Consider the following 23,419-nt stretch of genomic DNA (forward strand, 5'->3'; position numbering starts at 1 on the left):
AATCATCTTAAGTCATATATAGTGACCATATTGATGGTATTCTTAAGTATGGTGATTAAAATAAGCTTTCGACACAAGTTCAATGACCAAAGATGCATTTTACTTTTTTTTCTTTTCCCTTTAACTATCTTTTCCCTTTAACTATCTATATGGAAAAGATCAACACAAGCCAGCCCAACTCAGTCAATCCCATCACAGAAAACAACGGACAAAGGACAACTGAGCTACAAACAAGTCCAGCAAGCAAACATCACAAAATCATCTAAAAAAAAGTAACCAGCGACCAGAAATAGCGATCAAACCGGACGATCGTACATGAATGACATCATTCGACTGAGACACAGCTAGAGACACAGCTAAAGTCTCAGTCGACTAAGATCTAGACAGACCCTATTTTTATTGGATAAAGTCAGCTGCCTTTCCCTCAAAAAAACATGAGACGCTAATCCCCTAAAAAAAACATGAGACCACAATGCAAATGTACAGAAGAAGTAACTGAGCTGTTACATGTTATAAAATCTCTCATCTTTGTTCTACAACTGTCGGTATAGAAGCCGGGTTACATCAAAAGGAGCCGGCGCATCTCGGCGTTAAAAACTCCGCCATCGATCAGCAATTTACATGGAGCGAGCCATATGAATATCCTACAGCTAAGTAAGCTGCCACAATGATGCGATCTGCTAAAAAGAACACAAACAACCAAAGAATGGCTATCCCGTATCGATTCACCATGTCCTTGGTCAAAAAATTACCATGGAGGAATGAACGATGCGGTTTCTGCTGACAGGTGAAGGAGCGATCTTCAAGAGGACCATTGGTCGGGGATGGCAATGAAGTACCTCAACATGGCCTTTCTGAACCTCTTCTTATACTGGACCGGCGAAATGACAGTTGGGGTCTCATTCTTGGGGCCGCCTAGGATGCCTGAGGCCTTCACCCACGTCTCCAACTGCTTGTCCCAGGTGTACTGTCGTAGGAAGTCGATGATGCCGATCACAAGTTCATTCTTCTCCTCGTCAATGCCGACCAGAAGCGAGTAGTCCATGACATCCAACGACTGCAAAAGTGAATTGAATTAATTAAGCGCAGATGTTTCTCTAAAATCATCAGGATGACGCAAAGTGAAATCAAATAAGTACTTATGTTTTAGGTTTGCAACAAGTAATAAGTAAATAAGGCCTGGTAGAAGATAATGAATACGAGCCATCTTTGTGGAGAAAAAGTGAAAAACACAAGCTATTCTGACTTCATGAGGAAGACCAGGAACTAGGGCTGTTCAATTTTCATGGGGTCTCAATATTATATGTTTAGGCTCAGCTGTGCGGTTCTATGAACACAATCCAGTAAAAACGATGCATTGAAAAAGATGCTTCTTCTTGCTCCTTTTGTTGTGTCATGTAAATGATGGTTCTCATATCAGTAAAACAAAGTGTGATCAGCAGTACTTTATTTGTGAAATTAAGGTGAACAAGACTACAGGGGTGCTGCTGGTAAACTGTTCCTTTTGGCATCATAAAGGTTCCTATAATTTGGTTGTATGAAACAACGTAAGTTGAGAGAGTTGCATACCGCAAGAATTGATGTATCATTCCAGACAGCTCTTTCCAATGTTCGCTTCGCCTTACGGCCCAAAAATATAGGCTTTGTATGTAGTTCCTCAATGAGATTAGAATCCAAAAGTACTTTATTGTTGCTAGATGTATCTGAATTATAGCGTGAACGCACGGAACCCTTTAGATCATACACCCTCGATATTGTTTTCTGGAAGAAAATGTTCTCCATAACCATAAGATCCATCTTAACCTCACGCCCTCCTTTCAAGCCCTTGATATTAACCTGGATGAGAGCAGCGCAATAAATTAATAAAAGATTGAACGAAAAAGTGTGCTGCCGGATCAAATGTGCAAACATAGAAAGTGGCGAACCTGATAAATTCCTAATATTTTGGCCAGACAAGTTGGGCTTCCAGAAGTCAATGATTGAGTCAAGTGCCTGAAGTAGTGAGGAGCAAACCCAACAAAAGAGTCTAGCTCCGTCTTGGTGACTTGTTTAATTATGAATCTCTCATCCATTGTCTTTGCAAAGTAAACATTACTTTTTCCACCATCAGCACTCCATCTTTTACAGCGACTGAGTGAACGTATGTAATCAACATCACTTGGACAGCACTTCTTTCTAAGTGAAGCAAACTGCCTTGCAAAATAACAAGTCACTGAAAACTTTGTATTATCTGCACAAAATGCTTCATCGTCAAACGAATACTTAAAGTGGGCTCCTTCTTGTGAAGGCAAAGCTTTCTCAAGTCCGTTACTGCTGACCGCGGAGCAATTTGACATATGTTGAAAGCTGGATTTTGAATCCAGTTTATGCGTAACATGCTCAACATATTCTTGTGACGTCATGGCATATGATACGATACTGGTTGGCTCATCATCATAGACAGCAACAACAAGGGCACCTTCAGAACCAATATGAGGCAGCAGCAGCCGTGCCCCATCACTCACCATATGAGAAGCAGATTTGAGATATGTAGGTGCACGAGTAAGAATAACATTTAAGTTTCCCCTTGATCTAGGAGATATTTGAGAAAAAGCCCTGCGCATGTTTGTCATCGGATCCTTCACAAGGCTTGTCAAATCTCTAAAGGAATCAACTGATCTCATTTTCAAGGACAAATGTAATGAAGCAGGCAACAATCCAGTTTGTTCCCGTTCATGCAATCTGAATATAGAATCAAATGAATGGACTCGAACTGGGGAGATTGCCTTCTTGTAGCTTGGATTGCCCAACAAATTAAAAGACCCCTTCCCATCAGCTTTGATCAAATCTTGTGGAAGACTGCAGTGTGCTTCAGTAGATCCACTCCATAACATATCTATTTTATCAGATAAAATAGATGCAAGAGAGGGTAACCTCTCGACTGGTACCGTCTCGACGGAATTCATGGAAAGGCGCTGTCCATTTTCAGACACACTGAATTTGCTAAAGACCACGTCAAGATCCCCTGCACCACTCACACCATCCACCTGCCCAATCGGCAAACTTGTTTCAACCAAGATATTCCCGTTATCTATTGAGGCCTCTCTGGATAGTAGAGATCTCCTTGGACTTCCAGAGGAGCACCTTCTGTATGTAGCAGGTCCTTCATGTGTTTCTCCATGCTGTGTAACAGTCGTCAGTAGCTCAGATTTATCTTCCTTTATGCTGGTGGCTTGGAGATTTTCTGGATTGGAAGAATCAGTTCTGGCAATATGGCCATTTGCTTTAAGCGAATCAATGTTACACAACCTGCAGTCCCAAACGTATGCATCTAGGAGGAGACCACGTCTCACACGGTTGAGTTCCAAAGTATCAATAGTTGATTTCATGGAATGAACACTCCCCTTTATAACTGGTAGAAGCAAACCCTGCAAAACAAAACAAAATGAGGATAAGAAAAACAATAGAAAACATACACACAAAAGGCACTACAGACTCAGACAATAAACAAAGAAAAAAAATAGAAGGCGGACCTCGTATTCATTTCTTTCCCTGTTAAGCAAATCCTTCATCTCTATAATCTGCCTCCGTATACCTGTTTTTACTGGCTCATCCATGGTAATGATACTCCTCTCAATACTATTAAGGAAACCATATACCTCCAAATGTAAGGATTCCATTTCATCAAATACCTACATAAGAAAATTATTGCAAATAACCGAAGTTGAGAATGAAGAGCACAGAAATGAATCACTGATCTGTTACATAGAACATTAAACAGCATACCATGACTGTTTCTCCTTTCACCCAGTCTTGCATGCTGTGGCAATTGAAATTCAGCACCGAGGGTGGGAGGTTAACTGATCGAGTAAGCATGGGACTATAATGGAAGGCTGCTACCATATTTCCATACCTGCAATATTTTGTAAGCAGATTCAATTTCACGATAGGATTGGATACAGAGAGCTGAAAGATATGAATGAGCTACAGACCCATAAAAACGAAGGCAGTCCCGTTGTAGAGAGTGCCCACAGCTCGCAATTCGGTTGGCAGTTGCATGATTAGAAAAGCTGAGCTCTAGAAACTTCCCAAAGGATAGACCCCAAGCAGAATCAGACATGACCACTCTATGTGTAGCAGGCGGCATTCCATCTTCAAATTTGCACTTCATACATCTGTGCCACATCCATATCCTTCCATCGTGTTCACCTGGCAACTTTTGGGATAAGAGACGCCTAACACTTATTGTTAGGCTGCCATTCTGGTGCATGTAGCATCTGGCATGTGATTCTGAAGGCTCCTTGCATGACGGACAGCAATATGCCTGAAAAGAAATGCAACACATTGCTATTTTGAAAAAAATGATAAAGGAATATTTGAGAAAACAGAATACAATGCATAGGCACATATCAGATGTACCTGGTCAAATAAGTTTTCGCGAAGGTATCTCCCAAGTGGCTTATCAAAGCTACCATAAAACTTGATGCGGAAGAGGTGGGAACGCTCACATGCTAAGTTTTTGGGGATACAGGTGCTTGAGAGGGAAACTAAGATGCTCTGATGATTATCAGTACCAGGTAAGTAGCTACATGAAAGCCTGTTCTGGTTATCTAGGCCTCCTGCCTGGAAGTCATCTGGTGGTAGGCCACTCCCACTGTTTTCCAAATGACATAAATCCACGGGTATCTTTGCCAAGACAGCCTTTTGGCAGGCATTAACGGCATTCAGAGAATTGGCATGATTAACAGGAGATTCAGATTCGGTACACTCAAGTGCACTTCCAAGGCTTTGCCCATCCAATCGTAATGAAGGCGGTGATGCAGAAATACCATCAAACATTTGCGTGATGGCAGCAGTCTGTGGGCATTTCTCTTCCGCAGCTCTGAGACTATCAGTAGTATCACGATCAGCAGACTTAGCAGAAATGTGATCTGTATTGGTCCATGCTTGTTGTGCACCCATTGCAGTTACTGAAAGAACTTGTGGAATTGTTGCGCCCTCATCAGCAAGGAATGATGTCTCGAGGGACAGATGATAAGCAGCAAACACTGCCAGTTGCATTGCATGCTTAATCTTCTTCAATTCTTCTCGACAATCTCCTCTTAGTAGAACCTAAATAAAAGCATTGCACGTTTAGCTTGCAGAATGGTTCTGGAATAATGTATGAGTAAGCAATTCAAGAACAGTTCCAAAGTACGTATATAAGATCAACAGTTGAGTACATCATATGATAGGAGAAGTGAAAATAAATGCCAACAAACCATTTTATTATTCCAATCAAGTATCTTCACAAAGGGATAATTACCGTGCAACCCAGGCGCTTCAGACAGCCTTCAAAAAACATCAGCGTTTTCGGTGTTGGTCTCTTCTCTGCATGTCCTGATGCAAATGATTCCAGAACCTTTTCCACCTTGAACATGTCACATTGCCCTAGCCTTGCTGAAGCAATGTTATCAATTGACGAGGCAATCTGACCGCCCGTGCATTTTGATATTCTCTCCAAAAGTGTCCTCTTTACATTCAGAACTAATGAGATATCTTTCGCTAAGAGCTCCTGGGCATAAGATGAGACGCTCTTCTCAACTATCAGCACATTAGGTTTCCTAGACTCAATCTTTCCAACAACAGTTCGTAGATATTCCTTTTCCTACAGATAGAACATTTGTCAGCAAGACTGTAAACAACTAAACATCATACTTCAATTTCAAAAACACGCAGAGACACAAACCTGTTCGAGTATAGTTCCAATTGATGCTAACTTATTAGAAGCTTTCTGGTACTCAAGTGCACCTCCTAAAATGAGCAATTTGGCATTACTGTACTCTGAGACCATGCGTTTGTGTTTTACATTCTTGGAGCAAACAATTCCTCTTATAAAATTGCTGCAATCAACGGGTTATCAATAAGTACCAAATTATGATCAGTAGAAGCATGCAATGCGTAGAAACAACAGAAGTGAGCACAAACCTATCAGTTGGGTTCCCAGATGCTATGCACTTGATCTTCACATAATCACTAGGATCCATGCTGCCGCCTTTCTTGGTGTCAGGTTTCACAAAGTAAGCGGCTTGCCATGCTAACGAGGACACAATATCGAGCCAGATTTTGGAATCCTTCTCACTGGCCAACCCAACACCTTCCGCCTTCAGTAACTGTGCAACTAGAGCTTGAAAATGCCTAAATAGATCCTTCTGAACACTCTCTTGGTGGGACCCACAATTGATATTGCTGACACCAGTTGCTCTATTAGTTTTAGCACTGAAACAACTTGGGGCAAAAGTGTTGTTGGAATCCCCAATTTCATCATCGTCGTCATCGAATCCAAATAACCTCGATTCAGCATCATCAATCTCATCTTCAGGCGGTGGTGGGCACCAAATATTATCACCAAAGTCGAAGATACAGGATGGCACATGGCTTGCTTTGCTGTTCTCAGCTATGCTAACATCAGCCAGGTCATGAGCATCATCTGAGTCGATTGCTGCAATTGCACCATTATCAGAAGCATCATTCTGCCTCGCCGCACAAGTAGGACTCTCTGTGGGGCTTGGGGTCATCGATCTGTATGTTGAGTTACTAACACTAACACTAGAATCTGTATCTGAAAAGTCATTTAAGAAGTAAGTCCCTGGGGCTAAAAACTGGACCCTGGGTTCATGAGCCTCCTCGTCGTCCGCTTGCCTGCATCAAAAATTATTCAGAACTCGTCAACAGTGGTCAGAGCTAGACAACCTACCTCTACTCAAGCTATCAGCGTCCATCAACCACTACTTCCAAAGAAAGAGGGGCGATAATTAAAGCCATTCTAAGTCAATTGACCAGACATTTTGCACTTATTAGAAGGCAACGGAAGTAAATAATAACTGATTTACTAGTTCACTTCCATATCATTAGGAGTACTACTATAGTTTAGTGTTAGGAACCAATTAATTTTGCACTGCAGATAGAGACAGAGATTTCCGTTACCTAATATCGCGGTCTGGAGGAGGGGAGCGCGGCGCCACGTCGCCTTTGCTCCTGGATCTCGCCTCGGGCGCCCGCAGCGGCGTCGTGGGCGGCTCAGCAGGCGACGCCGGGCTGTTTGGCCGCCCGGGCGGGCCGCCGCCATGACCCACCGATCGGCGGCGTCGCGTCTCTATGCGCGCGAGTGCGTCCCCATCGGTGCTCCCAAAGCCACCGTTCACCTCCCCACCAACGCGCGCGGAACTAACTGGTGTGCCCAGGCCCTGGGGGGCGGGGGCGGGGGCGGTCGGAGATGGAGCGGGGCTCCGGCGAGGAGGCGGTGGAGCGGGGATTCAGCCAATGCGGGAGCGGCGGGCGGCGGCCAGAGGATCGGGGCCGGAGAAGCGCGGCTTGGTTGCAGATTTGGGAGGTTTGGAGGGGTGGGAAACGCGTGCGTTGGCGAGAGCTTGGGGGAGAGAGCAGGGGAAGGCGGGCGGCGGCGGCGAAGCGGCGGTGCTTATTATACGGATATGGAGATTGGGAGGGAGATTTGAGAGTGAATACTAGTAGGAAAGTGACGCCGTAAAATGGGGACTCTAACGGCGAGGGGAGGCTGCGTGCGCTGTCGAAACCCCGTTTTCTCCTTTCGGTCTCGCCTTGTGTACGGTGGATATCTATATAGGAGTACCTATAAAGGATGGATGATTATTGATCCAAGGAAATATGGAATGGATGTGGATGTAATCTTATCTGTAGCACTTAATGATGGCCATTTTTTGCTCTCTTCTATTTTGGCAATTATTAACACCCGCGGTTGTAAAATAATTGATTGCCTACTATATTTTAAAAATAGAGTGTGATCGTGCGGAACCAGGTCTTATGACTCGCTTCGCACCACACGACTGTCCATGCAACACGTGTGTTCTACACACACGTGTAAGTGGATGGTACTTAAAATGAAATGAAATAAAAATATATTTGCAATTGTTGATAATGGGATATAATGCCCGGTTTTAAGTATACTTATTTCACATTCAGTTTTGAAGGAGAAAGCTTGAGAAAGATCAATGAAAATCTCTCGTAAAGTAAGATATGCCTTACAATTCATGACAGATATAAAAAAAATCTTGTAAAAATGGATGGGGAGAGTAAATGGTGATTATTGACGGTAAGGAAAATAAGATAAAGATAAACATAACCTTATCTATAACACTCGTCATTGCTTGTTATTGACTGTAATTGTAAAAGCTTGCACAATGTGAGGAAAGTGAATTGGATGGAATTTTTTATCTATGTCTTAATAATGGGACATTATTAATGGCAGATTATGCATATTTTGATGTAAGAGTACTTTATTTGCTTATATACTTCGTATTTGTTATCAATGCACTCAATGCACATGTTTGAATTCGGATACTTGAGGAAGTATATATAATATAAGAATACTTTAATATTACAAGATAACATTAAATACTCAATCTATATGGGCACAATCCTTGAGATGCTACTTTGACCATTGTTTATGATTTATATAGTTGTTATAAGATACTTAAATTCAAGAGAAAAAATATGGATAGTGTTTGCCTAGCATGTTAATTATTTGTCAAAGCTAGACAAGATTTGGTTATAGTTTACTGTGAAATCGTTCATTTTATAATGTAGATAGTGACACCATGTGTTGACTTTAAGAATAAACTTTTAACTAGGGGGTATTCTTAGTAGTGTGGTTGGATCGTCGTACACTCGACAAAGTGACACGACGATGTTCTTAAAATAGGTTCAGCTGCCTCGAGGGAGCACGTCCTATGTCTTGTGGGAGGGTCGTTGAGAGTGGTGCATGGGGCACGGGACACTACAAGTGTGGCCATTTCCGGAGTCACACGACTCGCGACTAGTCCGAGCCTTAGCAGGGCCCTATGACTCCGGGCTCTCGGCTTTTGTTTGCCCTCCTGAAGGGATTGGAAGGGGTGAGTAACCCTCCACTTGAATCTACCCAAGTAAGAGTGAGTGAATTACATGTGTATGGGGAGGGGGGTTTATAGAGCCTAGGTGTCCTTGATGAATGACCAAGACTGCCCTTGAAGTAAGGAGGTGGAACGGTAGAACAAGGTGATTTTTCTTCGTTAGCCCATGTGCTCCTTATTGGGATAGGAGGTGGGTTGTGGCCCATTAGGGGGGGGGGGATCCGTACAATAGAAAAGGCTTGCTTGGGCATGTGTCGGGCCTGTTTCCGGAATAAATCACAAAATAGCCCCAAGTCACACTAGCCCCAAGGTCAGAACAACCAGTGGACTCCCTTGTTATATATAACCAGTACAAACATAATATTACATCGGGTTGAGCCAGAGTGTGATACGTCCATTTTGCATCATGTTTTCCTACTATTATTTATAATGTTTTTATGCATAATAACACTTTTTGGAGTAATTCAAATGCCTTTTCTCTCATAATATGCAAGGTTTATATAAAGAGGGAGAATGCCGGCAGCTGGAATTCTAGACCTGAAAAAGCTATGTCAGAGATACCTATTTTGCACATCTCCAAATGAGCTGAAATTTTACGGGGAATTATTTTGGAATATATAACAAATATTGGAGAAAAGAACTACCAGAGTGGGCTCCCATGTGGTCACAAGACACCAGGGCGCGCTAGCCCTCGAGGGTAGTAGGCACCCTGGCCCACCTCTGCTGCCCATCTTCTGGTATATAAGGTCTTTTGACCTAGAAAAAATAAGGAGAGGACTTTCAAGACAGAGCGTCGTTGTCTCAAGGCGGGACTTGGGCAGGAGCACTTTTGCCCTCCGACGAAGCGATTCCGCTGGGGGAACTTCCCTCATGGAGGGGGAAATCGAAGCCATCGTCATCACCAACAACCCTCTCATCTTTGGGAGGCCAATCTTCATCAACATCTTCAACATCACCATCTCATCTAAAACCCTAGTTTGTCTCTTGTGTTCAATCTTTGTACCAGAACCTCAGATTGGTACCTGTGGGTGACTGTAGTGTTGATTTCATCTTGTGGTTGATGTTATATGGTTTATTTGGTGGAAGATTATATGTTCATATCCATTATGCTATTTTAATATCCCTATGATCTTGAGCATGAACATTATTTTTGAGTAGTTGCCCTTGTTCTTGAGGCCATGGGAGAAGTCATGTTGCAAGTAATCATGTGAATTTGATATGCGTTTGATATTTTGATGATATGTATGTTGTGATTCCCTTAGTGGTGTTATGTGAACGTCGACTACATGACACTTCACCATCTTTGGGCCTAAGGAAATGCATTGTGGAGTAGTTATTATATGATGGGTTCCTAGAGTGATAGAAGCTTAAACCCTAGTTTGTGCGCTATTTCGTAAGGAACTGATTTGGATCCATATGTTTAATGCTACGGTTAGATTGATATCTTAATTCTTCTTTCGTAGTCGTGGATGCTTGCGAGGGGGTTAATCATAAGTGGGAGGCTTGTTCAAGTAAGAACATCACCCAAGCACTGGTCCACCCACATATCAAATTATCAAAATAGCGAACGCAAATCAAACCAACATGATGAAAGTGACTAGATGAAATTCTCGTGTGCCTTCAAGAATGCTTTGCTTATTATAAGAGATTGTTCCAGCCTGTCCTTTGCTACAAAAAGGATTGGGCTACCTTGCTGCACTTTATTTACCATTACCATTACTTGCTTGTTACAAATTATCTTACTCTCAAACTACTTGTTACCAACAATTTCAGTGCTTGCAGAAATTACCTTGTTGAAACCGCTTGTCATTTCCTTGTGCTCATCGTTGGGTTCGACGCTCTTACTTATCAAAAGGACTACGTTTGATCCCCTATACTTGTGGGTCATCAAGACTCTTTTCTGGCGTTGTTGTCGGGGAGTGAAGCGCTCTTGGTAAGTGAAAATCGGTAAGGAAACATTTATATTACGTGCTAAAATTTATTGTCACTCGTTACCATGGAAAACAATGATTTGAGGGGTTTGTTCGGGGTATCTTCACCTCGACCGGGAACATAAAGAGTTGCCCCTCAATCTACTGCACCTACTGAAAATATTAGTTACGAAATTCCTTTAGGTATGATAGAGCAACTGCTAGCTAATCCTTATGTAGGAGACGAAACGAAACATCGTAATATGCATTTGATACATGTGGATAAAATTCATGGATTGTTTAAGCTTACAGGTTTACCCGAAGATGAAGTTAAGAAGGTTTTCCCTTTATATTTGGGGCGGGGGAAAGCATTGACATGGTATAGGCTATGCAATGATATTGGATCTTGGAACTGGAATCGACTAAAATTGGAATTTCACCCAAAAATTTATCCTATGCATCTAGTTCATCGTGATCGGAATTATATATTTAATTTTTGGCGTCGTGAAGGAGAAAGTATCGCTCTGACTTGGGGGAGGCTTAAGTCAATGTTATATTCATGCCCCAATCATGAGCTCTCAAGAAAAATTATTATTCAGAACTTTTATGCTTGGCTTTCTCGTAATGAGCAATCCATGCTCGATACATTTTGTACTGGTTCTTTTATGAAGAAGACTATTGAATTCAGGTGGGATCTTTTAGAAAGAATTAAATGCAACTCTAAAGATTGGGAACTCGACGAACGTAAAGGGTCAGGTATTAATCTTGAGTTTGATTGTGTTAAATCTTTTATGAATACCGATGCTTTTCACAAGTTTAGCACTAAATATGGACTTGACTCTAGATAGTAGCCTCTTTTTGTGAATCATTTGCTACTCATGTTGATCTCCCTCAGGAGAATTGGTTTAAATATCACCCCCCTATTAAATAAGAAATGAAAGAACCGGTAATAGTTAAAGATGAAACTATCATTTTATAATGTTGATCCAGTTATGCCTACTGCTTATACTGAAAAATCACCTTTCTCTGTTAGTATAAAGTAACATGCTAAGGTACCAACAGTGGTTCACAAAAGTAATATTAAAGCACATAAACCCTCTGAACAAATTAAAAAAGAACCTAGTGTTGCTATGGTTAACGATCTCTTGGTCGAAAATGTTGATGGGCATGTTATTTACTTCTGTGATGAAGTTGTTAGAATTGCCAAACCCGACACTAAACATAAGAATAGACCTTTTGTTGGCATGCCTGATGTCTCAGTTCAAATTGGAGATCATTGCTATCATGGTTTATGTGATTTAGGTGCTAGTGTGAGTGTTATCCCTTTTACTTTATACCAAGAAATTATGGATGATATAGCACCCACTGAAATAGAAGACATAGATGTCACTATTAAACTTGCTAATAGAGATACCATCACACCACTTGGGATTGTTAGAGATGTTGAAGTCCTGTGTGGAAAAATAAAATGCCCTACTGATTTTCTAGTTCTTGGTTCCCCACAAGATGACTTTTGTCCCACAAGTTCATACGTCCATTTTGCATCATGTTTTCCTACTATTATTTATAATGTTTTCATGCATAATAACACTTCTTGGAGTAGTTCTAATGCCTTTTCTCTCATAATATGCAAGGTTTACACAAAGAGGGAGAATGCCGGCAGCTGGAATTCTGGACCTGAAAAAGCTATGTCAGAGATACCTATTCCGCACATCTCCAAATGAGCTGATATTTTACGGAGAAATATTTAGGAATATATAATAAATATTGGAGAAGAGAACTACCAGAGGGGGCTACCATGTGGCCACAAGACACCAAGGCACGCCAGCCCCTCCAAACGTGCCCTGGCGGGTAGTGGGCACCCTGGCCCACCTCTGGTAATCATGCAAGCACACATTAAACATAGTATGATCAAACACATGATCACATAAAGTATCTCACGAGCATAACACAAATGTAGCATCAAGTAGCAACAACCAAACAAACTAAAGTAGCACGATAAATAAAACCAACAAAGAAGCAAAAGACACACTCTCTCGAAGCCTATGATCTATACACTTTCTCCCCCTTTGGCAACAAGTTACCAAAAGGTTTGAAAACGTATAGTGCTATACGACACTCTAGGCACGATCTCTGGGAGCTCCTGAAGGGGTCTTCTAGCTTGTAGCTCCGGTGTGCATAGACGGTGTGGAGAGGAGTTCATTTGCAAATGCTTCAGCTGAAGTCTGGGGAGCTGGTGGAGTATATACTCGAGGAGAACTATGGTTGTGGTGGCAGGAGCGGAATGAGTTGGCCTCAAATCTGCAACTAGCTCAGTAGCAGACCTCTGTCCCCTTGGCACTGACTGGAACCTGTCTGTAGTGAGTCTATCATCATTGTCCTCAGGATCATCCCTCAGTTTCTCAACTATAGTCTAAATCCCTACGACCTTCACATCTAGGTCATACATCTTGCTCTCAACAATCCTTTCTAAGCTCTCCTGATTCTTAGTCAAGTTGGCCAGACTCTTGTCTATCCTCGAGGTTGCTTCTAGTAGCTATGTGAGCTGATCTTGCTTGGTCTTGAGATTCATAATGGAAGCATCTAGAGCACTTGTTGCCTTTGCTGCCTTGGCAGCCTTTGCCTTCTCAATCTTCTCCTCGGCCTCAGTAGATGTAGGATGTGATGCATCCATGACAACTTCATTGTCCTTGAAATCAGGACTAAGAGGTAAGTGCTCTTTGTCAAGGAGATATGTCCCAATTCCAACCTTGGAGTTGATCAACATCTGAATGTGTGGGGCATATCCACATGACCTCTTTTGGTCAGCTGGTGTTCTCTTGATTGTCTCAACTATTAAGCTCATGACCTTGAATTTCTGGGGCACATCAAACAGGTGTAGCAAGTTGATGGAATGACCACGTATCATCCCGTGATCTCCAGACTTAGGCAAGAAGGTATGCCTCAAGATAGTGTTCATGGTGGTCAATCCAGCAAGCAGATAGTAAATAGATCCAAGCTTGTGAGTTTCTAGGGTTGCATCAGGAATAGGCTTATACATGTTAGCCATAGAGTTGTGATCCTTCCTAGGTTTGCCATAAACATCAATATCATCTTCATCCTCTTCTGGAGCATTGATGAGCTCAGCCCATTCAGAGATTGATGACTGGTACCTGGTGCCCTTAGTCATCCACATTATCTTCCCATCTAGATAGAAGTGGGCAGTGGAGTAAAACTGCATAATCATCTCATCATTCCATTTGGTAAGCTCTTGTCCAACAAAAGCATCAACTTCATTCAGCATGAAGCTCTCATGAACATGGGGAAAATAGTCTTCATTATCATTAATGTAGTCCCAATCAACCCATTTGATGTCACACACTATGGGCTTCTTGTCAAGTAACACAGTCTCATAGAAGTCCCTCTGTTCTCTGGTATGGAAACGATAGTCAATAGCAGTCCTCCTCCTTATGGCATATGGATCATTCTTTCTCCATCTCCATTGTCTCAAACATGTATCCTTTCTTAGATTCATGTTGTCAACAACAGGACGATCATCATTATGGTCTAGAATCTTTGGCTTCAATTTTCTGAGCACTAGTGGCTCATCATCCTCTTGAACCTCAGGCACCGGGGCCGACCTTGTTCTTCTCTGCAGGTGGGATGTTTCTTGTGGATCTCTTTGGAGCAGTTGAATTGGGTGCTTGATCTGGAGCTTTGGGCTTGGACTTGGAGGGAGCAGCAACATACTTTATGGCATCACCCATGAGCTTCTGAGTCTTGCTAGGGGGTGTTTCTGCTTGCTCTTCCTCATCCTCTTCATCTTCAGATGAGTGCTTTTCAAATTCAGCCATGGGATCTACTAGCTTGCACCATCTTCCTTTTTTTCCTTTCCTTCTTTTTCTCACCAGCACCACTTGGTGCAGCAGCAGTTACTTGCTTTGGAGCAACAGTGGATTGTCTGACTTTTGACACAGGACCTCTCTTGGCAGGTTGTTTTTGCTTGAGACCTAGTTTGGTGGAGGCAGCAGCACCAACATACTCTTTCTTAAGCACTTACTTCTTGGAAGTTACCTTTTCCTCAACCACAAAATCCTCATCTTCACTATCAGAATTCCTCTTCTTCCTCTGTCTGGTAGCAACCTTTGGTAAGTTGCTAGGGGTGCTTCTTCTACCCTCATCATATCTACTACTGGGACTAGTGGCTTGACTGAGATTGACTTGCTCCTCTGACCTGTTCTGGCTATCACTGGCCTCTGACATCTCTGCAAACTGACCCTGTGAATAGATGGATATGGGTAGAGTAGGATGAGCATCACAAAATACAGCTGGTTTTTGCAAAAAAATGATTCAGAATCTTAACTTTAGTTTTCTACAGAAAGCATTTCGGAGCTACCGATATGATAATCTCGGTGACACCGAAGCACAAACAGAGTCTAAACATGCAGAATCGGTTGGACCGAGTTGCAGTTCGGTGACTCCGTGATGCTAGGGTTTGACTAAGAAATTGCTTTTGGTCTCACTGATCAGTATGTTTCTGTCAGACCGAGTTGTACTTGGTGCAATGGTCAGGGCCAATCAGTGGGACCGAAAACTTCATTTCGGTCGGTCCGAGATGAGTTTGGCGGAAACCTAACCCTAAGACTTTGCATCAAATCAAATCTAGAGGAGTTTTTGTGTGGATAGGAAGCTTTCAATCGTGGCAAGAATATATACATTAACTTTGTGCATTGAATCGGGGAATGGAAATTGCACAAAGGGTTCGACCCATATCCTAACTTGATGATGGCTCGCTACGACGACAACGGCGGAGATGATTCCCATTGACGGCGGCAGAGATGACGACGAACACATGGAGACGGCGAGATCCGAAGACCAAGAGCAGCATCAATGGGGGGCGCAGGCTCGAGTGTTTGAAGAAACTTCCAAACGTCGGATCCCGGAGTATATATACCCATTAGCTGTCGGTGGCGCCAATTGGAACTGCTCGGCGGCACCGAGATACAAAACTGCTTGCAGTTGCTGCAACTCGATGTGACAGAAAAGTTCTAGTCGGTGGCACTGAGGTGAAAACCTAGATTAACCTAGTGGTTTTAGTGGGACCGAATGTGAATGTGTTGGTCTGACCAAAATTCACTAAGAGGTTTTGGAAGTCAGCCCTGGACGGATCGGTGGCTCCGAGTGCTCCTCACTCGGAGGGTGCGAAAAAAGACTTGTTCAAATTTTGTGATGTAGCATGAGAAGAATTTGAGACAAGAAGAGCATAGATAGCTAGAGAAGGTTCTTAGGCATTCTTTTCCATCCATTTGGTCAATAAAAACCAAACAATCCAAACAACAAATGGATGTCCTTGAATGGAGAAATTATGCAACCAACATGCTCACATAATAAGATAGCAAATAAAACATGTGTCAAAGCATGCACAAACAATTCTAACATCTATCAAGCAATTGGCAATGACTAGGTCATCCATATATGAGTATATTGACTTAGGAGTCAAATGAGAATATTTGATCATAGGTCATACTCATCGCTTAAGCACAAGTGGGGTTAGCACTTTTACATAAAGCATTGTTGCGTTCACACCATTAGAGTTGCTTTAGCTCAATTTTGAGAGCAAAGCTCCCCCTAGATGTGATATCCCCCCTAAGAGGGATGAACTAACCTTGGGTTTTGTTGATGATGACTTCATGTAGATGTTGAAGATGTAGATGCTCAATATTGATGTAGATCATTTGGAGCAATCCATTAGAGTGTTGCACTTTCAATACCTACATGGGTTAGTCCCATAAGGAACATACAAGGATATCCATGGACATAGATTGAAGCACACATATGATGATGTCCACGAAAGCATTAGGTTACCTTGTCCCTTGTCTTACCAACAAGAGGGTTTGTGACTCCATGAACTAGTGCAAGATATGAAAGTTGATTGCACATGTCCTTGCCAAAATGAATATGAGTGAATTATGTTGGCAGAGTCACCCTCAAGAACATTATAGTTCTTCTTCTTTGGGATCCACATCAACTTGATGGGAATCCTTGGAGTTGTAGTCGTACTTGATGAAGTGGAACTTAACGTAGTTTTGGGAACCCACTTGACCATGGTCTTAGTATCTTCTTAAAATGAGTCAATCTCCTCTTGAAGCTTGTCCTTGCCTTTTAGCTTGTGGGCTTGTGGTGGAAGATCATCTTGAGCTTGTGTTCCCTCAAAAGAAGTTGGATCATACTTCTCTTGTTGAGGAACAAACTTTGTCTTGACCACTGGAAACTTGGTGAGGAGGTTACCACCCCGTAGTCCAAATATCCTAGGCTCTTTTCTTATGCCAAAGATCCTTGGATCTCTGTCAAAGAGGTTTTTGAGACTCAAGATCTTTTTCGAAACTTCCACCTTCCACTGTGAGCGCAAGCCTATGAGGACCTTGTCAATCTACAAGATATGATGGAGTGTCATAGTAGAGTGACTGGATCTAAGGATATTTGGTCTTGGCAAGGGTCTTCCAGGAATACAAACCCAAGATGTTTTACTCTCACACTTTTGCATCTGAGTCTTTTAGTCCATTGACCACTTGGATATGGAAATCCTCCTGCGCCATGAAAATTAAAGTGTTTGCTTGGATGGTCATTATGGACAGATTAAACACTAAAGATATGGTGGAGAGGAGACATTGGCACATGGATGATGGGGTAAATTGTGCTCTCTGCCCTCTGCAAGCAAGAGAGACCAGGGATCATCTGTTTTTCAACTGTAATTTCAGTGTGAGGGTGTGGAATTATCTTCAGATTGTTTGGTCTTTTGGTGATTCAATGACTGAATTGGTTATTTAGGCCAGGAGAAGTTTTGGCAAGCCTTTATTCACTAAGGTAGTGTTCATTGCCTGCTGGAATATCTGGATTATTAGAAATGCCAAAGTTTTCAAAAGTGAAAGGGCTAGTTTCAACAAATGGAGATGTGCTTTCATCCATGACATCAGCCTGATGCAATACAGAATTAAGGATGCCTACAAGGATGATCTCTTGAGATGGATTTAATTTTTGCCCCCTTGATGCTTGGTACTATAATCTTCCCTTTTCATAGTTCTTTAGGCTAGCCTACTTGATTACCTCTTGTAATCCCTGTCATGTATTTGTAACTTTTATTTCTTAATAAAGTTTTTGATATGTTGTGGGGGTTTGCCCTACAGTTCCCAGTCGAAAAAAAATCGTCTTGGGGGTATTGATCATCTTCCCACTCAACTCCATTGGCATTGAACTTTCGTTCAAAACCAACACCTTGATTCTTCCGATGCCTTCCTTGCTTGCATACAATTTCCTCAAATTGCTTACTTCTGACAAGGCTCTTGTAAACACCTTTCTCTATAATTCCCTTCAATAAGCTATTTTCTTGCTCAAGTGTAACTTGGCTAAGAGAATCATTAGTGGAATCAAGAGAACTACTAGAAGCAACAATATAGAATTTAACATGGTTATTGTTACTACTAGAGGAAGAATCTTTCTTGTTCTTATTGCTAGATTTTACTTGTGGCATATAAGTAGACAAGAGTAAACGCTTGGCAATGTAAGAAGGACACTTCTTTCAAACCCATGCTCTTGCTCTAAATTTAGGAACCCATGCTCTTGCTCTAAATTTAGCTTTTAGGAACCCATGCTCTTGCTCTAAATTTAGCTTCTCAAAGTGTAGCTTCTCACGAGTCATTAGGAGCTCTCTATGATCCTCTAGAGTTGTTTCATGAGATAACTTAAGAGTGTTTAATTCTTTAGTTAGACGCTCAATCTCCTTCTTACCATTGTCATTCCTTTCATCTTGATTAGCATGATTATTAGCAAATTCATCATAGTTTTCATCACTAGGGTTGTCAACAAGTAAATCATCATCACCTAGCAAATCATATTCATCACTATTGAAACCAACATACTCAGGGTGTGATACCTTAGGGCCTTTAACCATGAAGCATCTTCCAATTCCTTCATTTGGTGAGTCAAATATGTCGTAGGAGTTGGATGACACAAGTGCAAGACCGGCAACACCTTCATCTTGAGTACCTTCGGAGTCAGAGTGATAGCTTCTCTCGGAGTAGTTGTCAGAGTCAGAACCAGATACCCATTCACCAACATGAGCTTGATGTCTTCATGTTGTGTAGCTCTTTGATGATTTGTCCTTCCTTTCCAAATCCTTGCTTCTACGAGAGGGTCTTCGTTCATAACGATCATCTCTACTCCTTCTCTCTCTTGGTGGTGATTCATCTCTTCTACTTCTCATTTGGTGAATCTTCTCTTTTCTTGTAGGGAGTCGTACACTTGTTGGAGTAGTGTCCGGGTCTTCCACAATTGTAGCAATTATGGTCACGACTAGAAGATCTTTTTTCGTCGTAGGATCTTGACTTGGAACTTCTCTCTTTGCTTCTATTCTTGTAGAACTTGTTGAAGTTCTTCACCATTAAGCTCAATTCTTCATTGGAGACTTGCTTCTCCCTTTATGTTGTAGGAGCATCACATGAAGCTTTGTAAGCACCACTTGACTTGTTGTGGAGCTCTTCCTTATCCTTGAGTGACATTTCATGAGCAAGAATTCCACCAATGACTTCCGTTGGCTTGAGATCTTTTTAGTTGGGCATCATTTGGATCAAGGTGCACACGGTATCATATTTTCCATCCAAGCCTCTTAGGATCTTCTTGATGATGAATTTGTCGGTCATCTCTTCTCTTCCTAAGTCGGCAATCTCATTTGTGATGAGGCAAGCCTAGAGTACATCTCAGTGAATCCTTCACCATCCTTCATATTATACTTGTCAAGTTGACTTTGAAGCACATCCAATTTGGATTCCTTGACGGACTCGGAACCTTCGTGCATGTCAACCAAAGTATCCCAAATTTCCTTTGCATTCTCAAGAAGGCTGATTTTGTTGAATTCTTCGGGGCACAATCCATTGAAGAGAATATCGCAAGCTTGAGCATTGTATTGCGACAACTTCATATCTTCCGCGGACTCTTCACGATCCGGTTCTTTTCCATCCTCTAAGAAATCACCTTGCAAGCCAATACGCATAATAGCCCAAACAGCGGGGTTATGACCAAGAATATGCATTTTCATCTTATGCTTCCAACTAGCAAAATTTGTACCACCAAAGTAAGGACCTCTACGGTGGTAATTTCCCTCGCTAGACGCCATACTCTCCTAGGTTGTGAAACCAAGGCTATGATCACCAAAGCTATGGAAATCAAGGCAAATGGAGACCAAAGCTCTAATACCACTTGTAGGATCGAAAGTAGGTCTAGAAGGGGGTGATTAGACTACTTGACCAAATAAAAATCTAACATTTTCCCAATTTTAGTTGTGACAGATTTTAGCATTTAGCACAAGTCAAGCAATCAACCTACACATGCAATTCTAAGATGTAGGAGCGAAAAGGAAAGAATTGCATATGAATGTAAAGGGAAGGGTTTGGAGAGTGCAAACGCAGTGATGACATGGAGATTTTTGGTGTGGTTCCGATAGGTAGTGCTATCGTACGTCCACGTTGATGGAGACTTCAACCCACGAAGGGTAATGACTGCGCGAGTCCACGGAGGGCTCCACCCATGAAGGGTCCACGAAGAAGCAACCTTGTATGTCCCACCATGGTCATCGCCCATGAAGGACTTGCCTCACTCGGGTAGATCTTCATGAATTAGGGGATATCCTTGCCCTTATAAACTTCTTGGCTCAACTCCACAATCTTGACAGAGGCTCCCAAGCGACACCTAACTAATCTAGGAGACACCACTCTCCAAAAGGTAATAGACAGTGTGATGATGATGAACTCCTTGCTCTTGTGCTTCAAATGATAGTCTCCCCAACACTCAACTCTCTCTTACAGATTTGGATATGATGGAAAGATGATTTGGGTGGAAAGCAACTTGGGAAGGCTAGAAATCAAGATTCTTGTGGTAGGATTAGTATATCTTGATCTCAACACATGAGTAGGTGGTTCTCTCTCAGAAAATGTATGTTGGAAGTATAGGCACGTTCTGATGGCTCACTCACAAATGGAGATGGAGTGGAGGGGTATATATAGCCTCCACACAAAATCCAAATGTTACACACGTTTGATCCAACTCGGTCAGACCGAATAGATGAACTCGGTGCACTACAAAAAAACACTTCCGCGATGATACGTGTTTGTCACAGTAGGTCACGTTTTCTGTCATGCATGTACATCCATGACGATTTTATGACAGAATCAAGATAGTCATACATGTGTTGTCGTAGAAGTGTTCCATGACATTACCAAAATTTATCATCACCGAAGTGTCCACTTCCATGACGATAAATCATGCGTCATAGAAGTGCTTTCGTCAAGGGTAAATGCCACGTGGCATCCACCATAATGGGTCGCCATTAAGCTACCAGGTTCCGGTTTGGATCCGATAACCTTTTAACAGCCCGGACAAATGGGGATTGTCCACGTGTAAAATTCTCATTCGCCGGCAGATCCATGTGTCGGCCCAGCGTTCGTGCAGTTGTCATCCAGCGAATGGATGGGACGCACCTATGATACGTCTGCACGTGTTTCGGCCCAATGGTGGCCCGTTCAGGTTAAAAGTTCGAGCCTGTCAAAATAAACGGGCCGGCCCATTAGCGGCCTACTTGAGTCAGGCCCATTCACAAGCACGACCCATACAAGTTACACAGAATCGGCCCATCAAAGGACCATTCCAAATTTGACAATTTCCAGCCCATCATCAGTTCCATCCCATTAACGGCCCGCTACATCTTTGGGCCCAATTATGCCCTGAGATTTTTTCATCCTGTTAGTAGCCCATCATCAGTTCCAGCCCGTTAACGGCCCAAAACGTCTTTGGCCTTTTCTCGGCCCATTCTGCAGTTGGGGCAACCTCTAGCCTGTTACTTTAGGCATGTCCTCAGCCCATTCGGTAAATGGGCCGATTCCAAGCCCATTTCGTCTTTCGGCCTGTTAACGGCCCACACAACAATTGGGCCTTTGACTGTGCAACCTAATTTTGGGTCCATTAACGGCTGATACGTCCATTTTTCATCATGCTTTTATATCAATATTTATTGCATTATTGGCTGTTATTACACATTATATCTCAATACTTATGGCTATTCTCTCTTATTTTACAAGGTTTACCATGAAGAGGGGGAATGCCAACAGCTGGAATTCTGGCTGGAAAAGGAGCAAACATTGGAAACCTATTCCGCACAACTCCAAAAGTCTTGAAACTCCACGAAACAACTTTTTGGATTTAATAAGAATTTCTGAGCAAAAGAAATAGGCCAGGCCCACACCCTGTCCAGGAGACAAAGGGGCGCCCCCCCGATAGGGCGCCCCCCGTATCTCCTAGGCCCCCTGGTGGGCCTCCGGCGTCCATCTTCTGCTATATCATCACTTTTACCCTGGAAAAAATCGTGGGCAAGCTTACGGGATGAAACTCCACCGCCACGAGGCGGAACCTTGGCGGAATCAATCTAGGGCTCTGGCAGAGCTATTCTGCCCGGGACACTTCCCTCCGGGAGGGGGAAATCATCACCAACGTCATCACCAACGATCCTCTCATCGGGAGGGGGTCAATCTCCATCAACATCTTCACCAACACCATCTCCTCTCGAAACCCTAGTTCATCTCTTGTATCCAATCTTGTATCAAAACCACAAATTGGTACCTGTGGGTTGCTAGTAGTGTTGATTACTCCTTGTAGTTGATGCTAATTGGTTTACTTGGTGGAAGATCATATGTTCAGATCATTTATGAATATTATTACTCCTCTGATTATGAACATGAATATGCTTTGTGAGTAGTTACGTTTGTTCCTGAGGACATGGGTGAAGTCTTGCTATTAGTAGTCATGTGAATTTGGTATTCGTTCGATATTTTGATGAGATGTATGTTGTCTTTTCCTCTAGTGGTGTTATGTGAACGTCGACTACATGACACTTCACCATTATTTGGGCCTAGAGGAAGGCATGGGGAAGTAATAAGTAGATGATGGGTTGCTAGAGTGACAGAAGCTTAAACCCTAGTTTATGCGTTGCTTCATTAGGGGCTGATATGGATCCATATGTCTAATGTTGTGGTTGGGTTTACCTTAATACTTATTTTGTAGTTGCGGATGCTTGCAATAGGGGTTAGTCATAAGTGGGATGCTTGTCCAAGTTAGGGTAGTACCCAAGTTCCGATCCACCCACATATCAAATTATCAAAGTACCGAACGCGAATCATATGAACGTGATGAAAACTAGCTTGACGATAATTCCCAATGTGTCCTCGGGAGCTCCTTTATTATTATTAGAAATTGTCCAGGCTTATCCTTTACTACATAAAGGATTGGGCCACCTTGCTGCACTTTATTTACTTTATTTACTTGTTGCTTGTTACTATTTATCTTATCACAAAACTATCTATCACCTATTATTTCAGTGCTTGCAGAGAAAACCTTACTGGAAACCGCTTATCATTTCCTTCTACTCCTCGTTGGGTTCGACACTCTTACTTATCAAAAGTACTACGATAGATCCCCTAAACTTGTGGGTCATCAAGACTCTTTTCTGGCGCCATTGCCGGGGAGTGTAGCGCTTTTGGTGAGTGGAACTTGGTAAGGAAACATTTATATAGTGTGCTGAAATTTTCTATTACTTGTCACTAT

General features: G+C 42.4%; 1 protein-coding gene across 1 annotated transcript; it reads right to left on the minus strand.

Annotated features, from left to right (window-relative positions):
• Positions 1–485: 485 nt before the first annotated feature.
• LOC123111923 (putative 1-phosphatidylinositol-3-phosphate 5-kinase FAB1C) lies at positions 486–7,145 on the minus strand. The gene is made up of 11 exons (XM_044532804.1): positions 6,946–7,145; positions 5,947–6,660; positions 5,708–5,861; positions 5,285–5,626; positions 4,399–5,091; positions 3,972–4,303; positions 3,766–3,892; positions 3,513–3,671; positions 1,926–3,407; positions 1,570–1,836; positions 486–1,057 (listed from the first exon to the last, which is right to left on the minus strand). The coding sequence occupies exons 2-11, from the start codon at positions 6,534–6,536 to the stop codon at positions 803–805; spliced, it is 4,401 nt and encodes a 1,466-aa protein (XP_044388739.1). The 5' UTR covers positions 6,537–6,660; positions 6,946–7,145; the 3' UTR covers positions 486–802.
• Positions 7,146–23,419: the final 16,274 nt, after the last annotated feature.

This window comes from Triticum aestivum, chromosome 5B (assembly GCF_018294505.1).
Source record: "Triticum aestivum cultivar Chinese Spring chromosome 5B, IWGSC CS RefSeq v2.1, whole genome shotgun sequence".
Lineage (NCBI taxonomy): Eukaryota > Viridiplantae > Streptophyta > Magnoliopsida > Poales > Poaceae > Triticum > Triticum aestivum.